Raw genomic sequence first — 14129 nt, forward strand, 5'->3', positions numbered from 1 at the left:
ACAACGATGAATGATATTAATGAGAAAGAAAGTAGCAAAGTAATAATGATAGGTAAAAAGTAAAATAAATTACTGTAATGATATGAATAGGGTGTCTCGCCTGATGAGACAAACCTATTGTCTATGGTGTACTAAAGCTTTAGAGTCTGATCTGTATGGTGTATACATATACAGCAATAAAATAACACCGCGCGCCCGGGCGATGCTTGATGCTTGGTATATAAGATTATAGGGAACAGGGGAAGACAGTCGGAATCATAAAGTAAATCATATGGTAAAGCGTAAGACCCAAAGAAACCAAAGGAAATGAGATAATCGGAGTTGTATAAAAATCAAGCTATGTCGATGCTATGTGGCACAAGTTATACTGTAGTTATAAGCATACCAGAACGGGAAAACGCAGGCGATAGCAAACGCGTTTTTCCTTCTTGTTTACCCTGTTTTCAAGATTCTCTGGACCAAAAAAAGTCTCTGTCAATCTGCCGTGTTTCTGGTTTATCTGGATTCACTGGATTTCCTAGTTTTCCTGAAATTCTGCATAATCAAGTCTTGATTTTTCACATTGCACGCGCTCACATTATTTTATTTTCCCTTGAAAGAGCCGACAAGGTTTCTTCTTCTTTCCATTTTCCACCTGTCCCAGTTTGTATTACAAGCTGTATAAACAGAAACGCGTACATGCATGCACTGCTGTACTAACGAAACCTTGAAGCTTTTCGTAGTGATGATGTTGATGATGGAATTTGTGACGGACGAGGCTTGAAAAGACTTCTAATGTTTGAAAGGGTAATATGATTTTTTAGGGTATAGATATGAAAACCCCACTTAAGGCGATGCAAATTATTAATGATCCTTATGTATCAGATAGACGTGTCCGAGCGGTGTCTACCGTCATGCTTAAAGCATTTATAAACAGCGCTACTGTACTTTAGTAGATGAGGCGAATGAAACGAAACCTTTTTTGCACGGCAATTAGGCAAACCAACATGAATTATCATCCCGTTGCAGATCTGTGCTTTTTTCCTATCTTCACAATGAACCAACATGGTTTCATATAATCGTGCTGACAGAGGTCTTTTGTACCACACAGATCTACAGATCGACATGCCCGAGGATTTACTACTAACAGCAAACGCAGACATTATTGGTGAGAAGACCTGCATTAGTATGTAAGTGTATTGCGTAGCTCGATGTAATGGGCTCTAGTCATTCTGGTCTGATTCCAAACTTTTTATCCCGATACATTGGTCTACGTATTGCTCTTTGATCGTGTGGATTATTTCGATATGGTCTGGGTTGAGCGATGAGCTATGATTTCATGTAGGACGTTGGTACGTTTTGAACTTGCTCAAAGAAGCATTTATTCGGTTTGCACGTAATCACATACTTTTAGGCTTGTGGTAACTTATGATACCCGTGGCAGTACCACCTTCACTGTTCTTAGCTTCTTCATATCCTAGCTGATGTAGGTGATTATAGCGGATCCTGTTCAAATTATAAATCATATATACACTATCGTTTATAGGCGAGCTAAAGGGAAGAAGATCATTAAGCTCATATCTACGGTAAACTGTGCAGCGATGATTCTTCAATCAAGCTCTGACAATTGGACCAAGTGGCATGAACACTGGTACAATGGATAAATTTGAACTTCATGAAGCTTTTCTCTAGTATAGCATTCACGGCACCAACTTGAGTGAAGACTCAACCTCGCACACACGAGTATTGATTCAACATCTGGAGCCAGTGCCCTCATCACAGTGTTGTGGGTCTGAATTATACGCTATATGTGGCATGAATTGGAATAATGAGCGTGATCCTGATTATTATGACCCCTTCGATGCAGTGGAATATAGTGGAATGATGCGAAAGCTACTTGTTGGGTGTGCCAGCGGCGTTACACACAGACTTCTGTTAGTGCGATCCGTTCTGGCCATCATTGTCCTTAGGTTATTGGTAGATCGAATAATCACCTCGGAGCAGATGTGAACGGTACGAGTAGTACCATGATAACACAGGCTCTTTCATGTTCCTACAGGTGTTCACGCTGTGTAAGATCTGTAATGTTGCAAGCATGTCAAGCAGAGAGCAAATTGGCAACTGCTCCCTGCTCAGCAGATATGGCTAGCTACCATCCAACATCCTCACGCTACCACCATGCATTGAATGCCCCCTGCTACAGGTCATCGTGCCGAGAGGATCCTTATCACTAAAATCATGCTGAGATCACGGTTACTTGCTAATTTCAGCAACTGAGAAGGCGATACTCAACGTACAATAATAGTCCAATAGTGATGAGTGGTGTTTAACCTGTTGTCACGGAGCCTTCCATCTCACCTTCATAGACTGCCTTTATTCCTACAATGCTATCTGCAATTCGAGTCAAGCGGTACTTTTGCCAAGTACCCGATCTTCATCGCTCAAAGAGAGATCTAGCTCCGGCAGCTAGGTATGATGCGATCGAAAACGATGACCTCTGCAAAGTCTACCGATCACAGACGCCCTGTGAAAGTGCAATAACGTATACTCATATGATTTGGAAAAGTAACCAATAGACTCGGCTCAAAGTAGACAGTGATACATCTGCTATCGCCTTGAGAGCCTCTGGCCACATGTGTTTACCTATGTCTGCGGTAGGTATGAAGCCACCAACTAGTACGCATCAACCGAATAGCGACGGGCCACTGAAGAGGACGAGCTTTACGAGTATGTCAGTTTCGCTTCTCTCAGCCCGTCTGTAATATTACAGCGAGCGATAATTCGCTGATCGATAGTCTACTGCTTGGGATGAAAAAGCAGTTCTCGATTTTTCTCGATCTATTCTCAACTAGTTTATATTGACATTCGATGGCATTGGCATGACAAAGCTTTTGACAGTAATCTTTAGCAAATGTAGCTTTGAATCACTGCAATTCGGAACGCCTCACGCTGCGATCATAAACAAAAGAACAATGCAATGCAGTATGCATGGATGCTACGAATATGAAAGTTACTACATAATCAACATATAGTATGAAGTAGTAGGTTTTACTTGATACATGATTAAACCTATAAATCTACTAATCAACTTATTACTTTATCACTTTGATTTTGTTCTGAATTTATAGATAAACCTTGAACATCATTTGCTAAATTCTGTAAATCATTTACAGCATTATTCCAAGCATTCTCTCTAATTTCTTCAATTGTTTGTCTTTTTGCTGACATTGGATAACCATATTTAACTTGTTTAGGTACTTTACCATAAATCGGTGATCCAGTTGAAATATTTCTTTGATTGATATAAACTTTATTTACATATTCATTTTCTTCTAAAGACCATTTTGATCTAAACATATCTATACCAACTAAATCATTTGAATTTAATTGATTTCTTGATAAATAATCCCTTAAATCAAATCCATCTCTTTTCATCTCCACTTCCGAAGAAGAAGAAGAAGAAGAAGAGGGTTGACGGAATAATAAGAAAACATATCTATGATTAGGTGTACCTTGTTCAGGTGCTGGTGATTCCCATTTCAACACTTCTTTACCATTTACACTTGAATCCAATAAATTCAATTCACCAGATAAAACAGATAAAGGTATATCAGTTTTTAAATAATGTAATCTTTGTTGAAAGGAATGAGTTTCATGTGAAGGTGAATCAGGATCAATAACTAATAAAGTATGTAAAGCTTCGGGATTTGATGAGTTTGAAGTGGGTAAAGAAGGATGATGATATAATTGAGATTTTAGTATAGGTGGATTCGAGAATATTGATGGCATTTGAATTGATCCTGGTTCGATTGTTTTATCAGAAGATGTAGATGTTGAAAGAGTTAAAGGTGAAGTTGGAGGTAAAGAATGTAATAAATCTGGAACTATATTCATTTGTAATAATCTTTGCATTAATAAATCTAAACCACCTTCTTTTTTCCATTTTTGTTCAGATAACCATCTATAAATGCTTTTATTCATTTGTCCTTTACCACCTGTTTCTCTAAATTCTCTTCTTATAGCAGGATCATTTGAATATGCTTCTATTTCTAATTGATCTATTCGTCTGACTGTTTCTTCACTTAAATTCGAGCCTGCCTTCGCTTTCAATTTTTCTAATTTGGAAATAACTTTACTTTGATGTTCTGATAGATATGCCAATGCAGCGTCATATGCAGGTAATTCACCAGCTGGTAAAGCAGGTTGCCATGATGATGTTGATGATGATGAGGCGGAGGTTGAAGCTGAAGCTGAAGCTGTAGATGATGATGCTGCTCGAGCAAAAATAGGTGTAACACTTTGCTTGGAGCTTCCCGCTCGGGCAAACACTCTAGAAGCTACCTGTCTGGTTGACATATTGTAAGGAGTGGAGATTCTGCTAAAGTTTACCCAGACTAGTTGCTTGAGTATATATGTTATTTGATGAACATTTTGGACAATTAAACATTTCAACAACATTTCTAGATTTCAGAAATCTCGACGCACGAACGGTAAGAATCGGTAAAAATGCCGATAACTTTCTACTATTTCCGAGTGTGGCATACTCCATATAGTGAAGCGGTTATCTTGGTTTATAGTTGCACTTTGATAGATAACCTCGTGTTTGAATTACAAATAACTTACCTTTTCTCACTCTCGGTTGTGAGTGCTGCAAATACGGTACTACTTAGTAGTACAGCCTGAAATGCCTGTGACATCAGAAGCATATTCGTTGAAAAGGATGTGCAAGTCTTAGAAACCGGCCTTGTTTCATCAACATGAAAACCCATTTCATTCAAACAAAATCCGCAAATCAAGCTGATTTATGTATGTATGTGTAGATACCCGAATTTCTCTCTCAACTTGTAATGACTAGCTTACTAATTTCAAGCTAACTTTATGATGATAAGCTCGATGAACTGAACAAGTAAGGTATTGCATTAGCATTATTAGACGTCAAACAAAAAAAAACGATCATCTTTTCTTCCGTCTTTCTTTAAGTTGAAGTTACAATAATGGTAAAGATCCTGCTTATGATTATGTAATCAGAATGCGCTGTTTTCTGGCATCTAAAAAACCACCCACCATACAAACCATGTGGTTCGCATACAGGACGTCATCTGCTAAAGTGGACGTCTCGGTTTTACCTTGTCCCGAAAAGTACGCACTATCGGAGCTTTCAGTGTATCACCACCAAACACGTGCTACACTACCGGGGTGTTCAGGGCGGGTAGGAAGGTTTCAGTATGAAACCGGGAGAAGAATAATATATCAGAAGGGCAAAGAAGCACGATTATGTCTTAGGCCATATAACCAAAAAAACCCTTCGGTGACTCCCCTGAGAAAAGGAAACAACAAAAACGAGCGGAACCGGTTTCTTGGTTTGAGGGATCTAAGATAAATAAAAGCCAAAATTAGCACAATAAAAATCCTGCAAACTAAAGATACAGGCTTCAATTCAGTGCTTGGAAAAAGCGTTACAGTTGTAACCTATTTTGTGATCGGAACGGTGAAGATGGCGTACAACATTTCACGGGTTAATACTTATTAAAGCGAGTACTACTTACTGTTTATCTGTTACATGTGAACAAGGATATACAGTACGACTACCGTACCCGCCACTATATTTACACGTTTGTCTTTAGGGCTGAGTAAGTACTAATGAAAGATGCCGTACATGGACATCTGCCCACGTATCCTGAAATACCCTTTATCATTATGTACAAAGTCGGTTAAGTGTACTCCTACGTGGTTATCAAAGAAAAGGAACTGTTCCCTGTAAATACGGGATAACGTACTAAGCTAGACGACATTAGGAATGCGAAAAAGATAAAAAAAGATAAATCAATGATACCGTAGGTGAACAATCGAGCCTATAAGATTGTTGTACCCAGTGAAAATAGCAATGGTCTATACAGATCAACTGCTTTCTTCATCCATCAATCTTTCTTCATCATCATCAGCATCACACTTGAGTGGAAAGGTAGATAACAGCTCATATTTAGATAAGGTTACGTATAATACGGAATCACCTAAGACCGATAACAATAGTACAACATTACATAAGAGGTATTCAATTTTACATAGAGATTCAAAGGACAATCTCTATACCATGGGACCTTTAGATGGATCATCATCATCTAGAAGAACACTACTAGAAGAAGAAGGGTATATAGATGATGAAGGATCAACATCACCAAATGCATCTACAGCATATTCACATTCAAAGTTATATTCAACAAATACTTATCCGAGACTTGGTAATGGATTATCACTAAGAATTGGAATAAAACAATTATGTATTTTGTTATCATTTATAATTACAACAAGTTTAGTGATACTATATAAACCAAATTTAATTTCTGATTTAAAAAATAACACTTCTACTTCATTTATATTACCTTCATCTTGGCAAACACCTTCAAAATTATCATCAATAATCATACCACCAGAAATAGAATCAGGTTTAAAAGATTTAATACCGAGTGAAAGGGAATTAGTACTAACTCAATATGAATATAAAGCGAATGTAGATAATTATTTTAATCCAAAACCAAATTGGGGTCATGGACCAGGTAGAGAAGATTATAAATTTTATACAGAATCTGAATTAAGAAAATTAGCTGTTTGTACAGCTACAAATACTTGCAGAGAAAATCAAACCAGCGTGAGTCACACAATCTCTACCACTACCTATCATAGATGATCTACCTTTTGTCCTTCCTCATCAGTCAATACGATCTATATCGATTGTTGTAGATCAAAGTCAAATAATATAGAACCAGGCCGTGACTAATCTTCCAAATATAGGTTATCATTATAGGTCACATCTTCGCTCATTTCCATCTATATGAGGGTTACATGGGAGGTGAGGGAATATGGTTTTCGTCTATGGTATGTGCATGGATATCGCACTCAAATCTATCTACATATTCTGTAATGAATCAAAAACTCACTGAATTGCTATCATAGATTGAAACCTTGACGAAATGGGGATATACCATCTTACGTGCTAGGGACGATTGGGGTGAGTTATGTTGTTGAATTTGTCGAGATAGATAACTAGCTGATATGGTATAATCAGTTTACATGTGGTATATTTATAATCAAATTCCAGATATGGTAAAGGTGAGTATCCTGGTACTGATACAACGTGTTTATCAGCGCTGATACAGCCTTTTCTTCACTGCCAGGGAATCATTGCTGCGCCAACTGGTCAATATGGGACTTTTGAAGATCAAATGAAAACTTCTGGAAGAGGAAACGGTATCCCGGCTTGGAAGGTAAGCATCTGTAATACTAATTATGGCACTCACACTGATATATGAATCAACGATGAACATTACTTTTCAGTTCTTCGTTTATAATTATTTCCCGGATCATTACTCTTCAGTCGTTGGAGATGCTTGGAACATGCATTCTGAATTAGGATTTTCACATCAACAGCGGAGTGAGTAAGGGCATGTAACCTATGATCAGACATTGATCGGATGAAATGACGATTGATATTGATACTGTTATTGTTCCACTTAGATTTCACATTTATCAATTATGTAGTTGAACCAGCTAGGACACCACCATATGTACCAACTTCGAAAAGACCTAACCAAGTTTACATCTTAGCTAAGTTCTTGAGATATTTTTATCCTGGTACACAACCTGCATGGGAAGATCGTGGTATTTTCCTAAGAGCTAAAACCATATTAGAAAAAGAATTTGAAGGATTTGAATTTGTTATTGGATGTAAAGATGATAGGAACGAAAAAACTAAATTAGAAACCCCAATGGAATTACCTACTGGAATTAGAAATTTAGGTACAATGGATAAATTTGAATTTGAACGTCAATTGGCTTCTTCAAAAGTTATGTTAGGTATTGGATGGCCTACTTTAAGTCCTAGTCCACATATCGCTTTAAGTTTGGTAAGTGATGATTCATGGTGTAAGTAACCAAGTGAAACGTGTTAATAATCGTGATTACGTATTCGATCATACAGGGTATACCGTTCATCAGTCCTGTAAGTTGGTTATCGTGCTCGGTGGAATCGTTCCTGGTAAAACTCCGATAACTGACCATATGTCATATCGCTTCTGGTAGTACGGTCTATGGGGTCATAGTAAAGTCGAAGATCCAGATACATGGTCGCAAAGTCAACATAACACTTTAAAAGCTTTGAATGAACCGTAAGTTTAAGCAACATTGATAGGAATACTTGCGAAGGAAAGAAACTGATATAGAGCAAAATATGAATATAATCCGGTTTGCAGATACGTTTATCATGTATTAAGAAATGATGAAGAACAATTTATAGATGCAATTAGAAAAGCATTAAAAAATCCAATTGAACCTTATAGGTTACCTTTTATGACAAGAGAACATCACGAACAAGCGGTTTCTGATTGGTTAAATACAGATTGGGAATCTAAAGCAGAAAAAATATTAGAAAATAGAAAAAAAGGTATAGAAACTGAAAATGGTAATGAGTTGAAGGTATTTACAATGTGAAGGAGAATTAGGCAGGTATTTTCATGGTTTAAGTTCGTTTGGTGTACATTTTTAGATATATAAGAAGGTGATTCTTAGCATGATTAGGTCAAATTAGGCAGCATAGTGAAGGTTTGAATTGAGATCATAAGGGAACTCTTCTCAAGCGCTTTTGTATAGATTATGAACATATAGATTATCACATACCCCACAGCATAGAATGGTTTCATTTAGACGGTCATAAACGAATCCACACTTATTGAAGCAAAATGTCGGGGTCCCACCGTTGTGAGGTTTGGCTGAGGAGTGTAACGAGTGTGAATCGACACGTCAGGATCAAGCTGCATGTGACCAGACTGACAAAGTATATAAGCAGATAGAAAATTTCATTTCTCACGGTCAATCACGAAATATGTCTCAGTCGTATAGGTGGTCAGTACGTTACATTGTGGTGAAACTACAATTCTGTGGAGACAGCTGTTCGAGTCAGCTCTGGGACATTTCTTTTTGTGTCTGGCTTGCTGAATTTGCATGTATAGATCTCTTAATGACACCAAAGATGAACACCGCTTAACGGCCGGTACCTTTGCAAATGATCTAAAATATACTTATTACCATGTGTAAACAATTTTTACTATTATTAAAAGGCCGAGTCGATGAGGTATACCTTTGTGTTTGATGAGGAATGTTTCGTGATTATACAAGGCTATGTATAGAACGACACCATCGTAGATTCAGATACTTATATATTCACATATATCAAACTATCCTTCTGCCCTTTTCTTTACGTTTGGCGCATATCAAGAATCATAAACACAATGGCAAGTGAATTATCGCCTAGACCTCTTTTCGGAGGTGCTATATCATTGGATTTACCTCGAGATTACATTGATGCTAGGTGAGTCATGAGAAGGGCTGTTTCATTGTTGAGAATCTATAATTAAAACCTAATTGATAATTCCACATCGCCATTTGGGTTAATTAGTGATTTACGTCAAATTCCAGATAATCAAGAAGTATTCTTATCATCCACTTCCGATACAGCTGTTGTATTAGAAGTTTTAGGTATGGTTGAAGATGGTTTAGCTAGTACTGATTTATGGGAAGCTATCAAGTGAGTTTACAAGAATTGAAATAACGATCATCTTAACTAACATTTTCATATTGTATATTACCATAGATTCCATTTCAATTCAATAGCACATGATAACGCATCATTAGAATCAACCATATTAACTTCATCTCCTGATCAACCAATTAATTTTGATATTATAGAATTTGATAATGCTGAAACACCAAAACCAATTTATTTAGATGGATTACAAAGTATACATAAATTTTCACATAATCCCACTGGTGCACCTAGACAAGGTCATGAAAATGATTTACCTGATAAAGTTTGGATTGGTTTATCTTTATGGCGTATAAATTTAAAAAATACTAAAGACGGAACTAAAAAGAAAGCAGATTTAGTTTTAAGTGTAAATGTTAATTTATCTGCATCTGATGAAAATCATGAAAAAGAAAAAGAAAAAGTTGAACAATGGTTTAAACAATCAATAAAAAGTTTGAAGATAAATGATTTCAATTTATTCGGTGATACAGATTAATCTGTATTTTAAGACTCAGCATGTTAATTCCCAGTAGTATTAGATATCGGAAATGTTATGAACAATTTAGAATGATGCTAGTACATCATACATAGTCTACATATAGATGAAATCGCTGGTTTAACAATCTAAAATGGGTATAAAAACAGGTATTTGTTGTATTACTTTATTCCCGTATCGGAAAACTTTTATATCAAATAAATATCTATATCAGCGAACAAATACGAGGAACTCATCGTAAATGATTGTCATTTCGATACTTGGTTGAATATACCAAATCACATTTAGGATAGAGTCCAAATAGTATAGACTAGACTTAGTATGCAAATATGTCTTAGGCTACTAAATTATCATGAAATAATGCATACAATTTAGAGTAATTACAATGTTTTTGTTTCTTGTGATATGACAATATCTTGGGAACATATTGAAAATATGGATTCCGCGGTCTATCTATTATATTCAACACTCTTTCGCCCTATGATCTGCGTTCGCAACGACGACTACCCCCGATTTCTATACAACATCGCAACTCTTCAGACAATGGATAATGCCAATCATTGATGGTGTTTTTGATGATTATGCCAAATATCGATAAGATCCCATATCATTAGTTCTTTCCAGATATTCTCGCTGTGAGATCAGAAACATAATATTATATATCAGCTATTTTTTGTGAAAATAAACTCTGAAAATGATGATGAGGTATAACTCACATCAATCAAACCTTCGATTCTTTTCTTGATAAGAGACATTGTCGGACTGAATCTAGTTGATAATTGATGTGCAACTTCGGATATTAAATCGTTATGTGTCATCTGTTTTCTATCTTTCATTATTCTTACAATACAAGCCTATATGAGAGTATCGTAAAAACATTAGTGAAAGAATTTTTTTTTTTCGGTTGAAAAAACAAGAAAAAAGGAAACTTACTTCAACTTGATGTTTCCTTTCTTCATCAACCATTTCTTGAGTTTCTTCTCTCTCTTTTGAATTTTCAGGTTTGTTTGATGAAACTTGCATAATTTTAATTCTTTGCAAATTTGATGTAAAACTCTCATTGAATTCGAATTTATCATTCATGTTGATATCTCTTCCCTTGGGTATCTTAGTCAACACTCTAAATTTACCACATGCTAATGATTGTAAAGTTCTACTTAAGTCCGAATCAGGTAAATCTGTTAATGATTTGATATCCTATATATATACAGATATACACCACAAGGCAATCAGTAAATGTTTCATAGCAAGCTGAATCGGGATAACTCACAGGGTATGATAACGATTCACCACTCTTTGTTTCTTCGAATAATAACAAAACCACCAATGCATGGGTGGATAGATTCAAATCATGTGATCTAGTTTTGAATCTCACTCTAACATCTGCTGTACCTAAATTACCTTGCCATGTCAACCTTCTACCTGAATGTCGAGAATCATAATATTTCTGGAAAGTTTCCATCGAAGGCTGTAAGGCAGCTGGGAAAGTACACGATGTTGTCGCCACTATAGGTTGCGGCCAGTATGATGCTGTAAGAACATTTACACTGAGATCGATAGGTAATGCCTACATAAATACAATTAGCCTAGTATGGTAACTTCATCATCCAATGGAATACTCACTCCGTGTCGATTAAGGTAATTTCTAAATGTATTGGCACTTTCATTACTTAATCTCATATCTGTAAACATTCCTTCTAATTTCTGAGTAAATTGGAAACCCCTGTAACAGTAGAAGAAGTTATGAGTTGTATGAACGGGATATGGTGTAGCGTTGTCATTCAAACCTACATTTCCATCTTGAGTTTAGTAACCATTTGTTTTTCGGAATCATCACTTGCACTTCTAGCATACAGTAATCTTCTCGCCAAATGATTTTTGTAGTATCTTTCGAATTTATCTTTATCCGATAAGAATCTGAAAAGTACTATCGTTTTCTCCAGAGCTGATTCAATTTCATCCTCGGATCTCTGTAAAGTATCGAATGGATAGATTAGTCAAATTTAACCTTATCCGGAGCCAAGTCTTACTCACCGCTTTCGTACCTTTCTTCAAATTCTCATCAATGAACAATGATAGGTATTCGGGCGCACGAGGATTAGCGTTTATAAACGATTGGAACGCCTACTCGTGACCCGCTTTATCAGTGAACGTTACATCTTTGCGATTAATGTCTATCTGAACTTACCTCATTTATGGAAACTTGAACTTGTTTATCACCCATAAACGCAGTCTCAAGTATAGAATCAAATTTGTCTTTTAATTCCAAAACATCCTGAACCCATTTCAAGGCAGAATTCAAAGCGTTACCAGCTGATGTGGGTGATGAAGATATTGCTTTAGCTTTCCCTTTCCCTTTCCCTCCACCTGTATTATCATTTTCTTCTTCTATACCATCATTACCATTTTGATCTTGAGTTAATTTTGATGAATTTGATGGTCCAGCTTCAGCAGCTCCAGTTTCAGATCTTTCACTAATTGAATTACCTTGATTAACAGCTTTACCTCTTTCCTCAATATCGTTTCTCAACGATGATCTTAAAGCTATTTTACCTTCATCTTTAGGTACCTTCAGATAAAGAACATATAACCGACGTAAATCTGCTATTCTATTTGAATCCAACATTGTAACTAATCCACTTCCTGGCATATCCAAAATAGTTTGTAAATGTGGTGTTAATAAATTTGCAATTAATAATTCTTGTAATGCTGGATGTGTTGTAGTTGATAAATAATGTACCGTACGATCTGCCTCTTCTGCCAGACGCCTTTCAACCTATTTCGTCATAAGCAATACGAATCAACTATTATCTTTTCGTGTCGTTCAGATCACTTACCCTTCTCAGGTACTGAGCAGCATCGCCTTTCTCCAACTCCTCGACAGCTTCTAGACCATAAAATTCAGAACTTCTCTTGAGGAATTCAGGTTCAAAATCAGTTACATAAACAGTTTTACCACCTTCTCTTTCTGATACATTTAATCGTAATAAAATATCTGTACATTCTCTGACCGTCGACCTTGTAATCGTTTCTCCATCACGTTCTAGCTGTACTTGTGATAGTAAAGTTGAGATCAAGTGGGTATGAATTGGATGTTTGATTGATCTTATTATATGCTGCAAAAATAATGTTAACCCAACTTCGTAAATTAATGGTAATCCATTTGCTGTTGAATAACCTTTATCCTATAATTCAGAGATAGGTTCGTCAGTCAGTATAACACAGAGCACCGTTTTACCTGAACCAGGGATATAAATGTAGTCTTGACCGACTAACCATATACTTCAGTATATCCCTAATTTTCCTCATTGATCCAGTATGATCTTCCCAAGCGCTTTTCATAGCTTTCAAAAATCTATCACCTTCTAAAGCTCTTTCTATAGCTTCTGCTCCACCACCTAATTTACCTGCACCTCTTGTTCCACCAGATCTAGGAAAAGTCGGTACAATCTTTTCTTCTGCTAATTTATCTAAATATTCTGAGATTAAAACCTTTACACCATTATATAACTGATCACCGTCTACAGTCCGGTAAAACCGTTCGAGCTCAAATTAGCATATAAGGATCAATTCGTTATATATTATTCATGATCTGTCGATGTTGCTCACGTTTATGTAGGACCATGTTATATCCATATCGATAATGTTCTTCATACGATAGTTTTGACGCGTTGTGATTTTGGATTTCTCTTATAGCATTAGCAAGTTTAGTCCATGTATCTTTGATAGGTGTTTCGGAAGTTGGCTAAGCATTCAAAACACCCTTGATCAGTTGATGATCAAGACATGATATTCTGTACAGCAAGGACTCACTCGTTTGGGAGGTCGCTATAACAGCGGCAAACAATCATCAGTCGTTGAGTCATTCAAGATTTGACTGATCAGGAATGACACCTACGATCTTGGGTTTACCCCTCCGCGCAGCTCCCATCGACATTGCCATGGCGAGTAATGTTCCCCTTCCCTAGAGTCCTTGACCGTGTTGCAAGGGTAATGGCTGTTAAGAGGCGAGATTTTGTGCTCTTCAACTTAAATGGTGAAGGAAGAAGGAAATAAGAGATGAAAACGACCTTGACT

General features: G+C 36.5%; 4 protein-coding genes across 4 annotated transcripts; 2 read left to right on the forward strand and 2 right to left on the reverse strand.

Moving 5' to 3' along the window:
* Positions 1 to 3063: 3063 nt before the first annotated feature.
* Positions 3064 to 4335, reverse strand: L201_006886 (uncharacterized protein; the record flags this gene model as incomplete). Its single annotated transcript, XM_066222599.1, has 1 exon — positions 3064 to 4335. One exon carries the CDS (start codon positions 4333 to 4335, stop codon positions 3064 to 3066), a length of 1272 nt encoding a protein of 423 aa, XP_066078696.1.
* Positions 4336 to 5863: 1528 nt separating this feature from the next.
* On the forward strand, positions 5864 to 8463 carry L201_006887 (uncharacterized protein; the record flags this gene model as incomplete). Its single annotated transcript, XM_066222600.1, has 10 exons — positions 5864 to 6625; positions 6769 to 6852; positions 6931 to 6985; positions 7043 to 7086; positions 7152 to 7241; positions 7312 to 7408; positions 7492 to 7880; positions 7955 to 7975; positions 8056 to 8141; positions 8226 to 8463. 10 exons carry the CDS (start codon positions 5864 to 5866, stop codon positions 8461 to 8463), a joined length of 1866 nt encoding a protein of 621 aa, XP_066078697.1.
* Positions 8464 to 9260: 797 nt separating this feature from the next.
* L201_006888 (uncharacterized protein) lies at positions 9261 to 10052 on the forward strand (the record flags this gene model as incomplete). Its single annotated transcript, XM_066222601.1, has 3 exons — positions 9261 to 9340; positions 9428 to 9556; positions 9623 to 10052. The coding sequence occupies 3 exons, from the start codon at positions 9261 to 9263 to the stop codon at positions 10050 to 10052; spliced, it is 639 nt and encodes a 212-aa protein (XP_066078698.1).
* A 579-nt stretch (positions 10053 to 10631) lies between these two features.
* Positions 10632 to 13995, reverse strand: L201_006889 (uncharacterized protein; the record flags this gene model as incomplete). The annotated part of the gene is made up of 13 exons (XM_066222602.1): positions 10632 to 10685; positions 10769 to 10906; positions 10986 to 11249; positions 11323 to 11619; positions 11676 to 11775; positions 11844 to 12022; positions 12087 to 12176; positions 12241 to 12828; positions 12890 to 13237; positions 13329 to 13573; positions 13662 to 13797; positions 13866 to 13880; positions 13951 to 13995. The coding sequence occupies 13 exons, from the start codon at positions 13993 to 13995 to the stop codon at positions 10632 to 10634; spliced, it is 2499 nt and encodes an 832-aa protein (XP_066078699.1).
* Positions 13996 to 14129: the final 134 nt, after the last annotated feature.

The sequence above is a fragment of the Kwoniella dendrophila genome, chromosome 9 (genome assembly GCF_036810415.1).
Source record: "Kwoniella dendrophila CBS 6074 chromosome 9, complete sequence".
In the NCBI taxonomy this organism is placed as follows: Eukaryota; Fungi; Basidiomycota; class Tremellomycetes; order Tremellales; family Cryptococcaceae; genus Kwoniella; species Kwoniella dendrophila.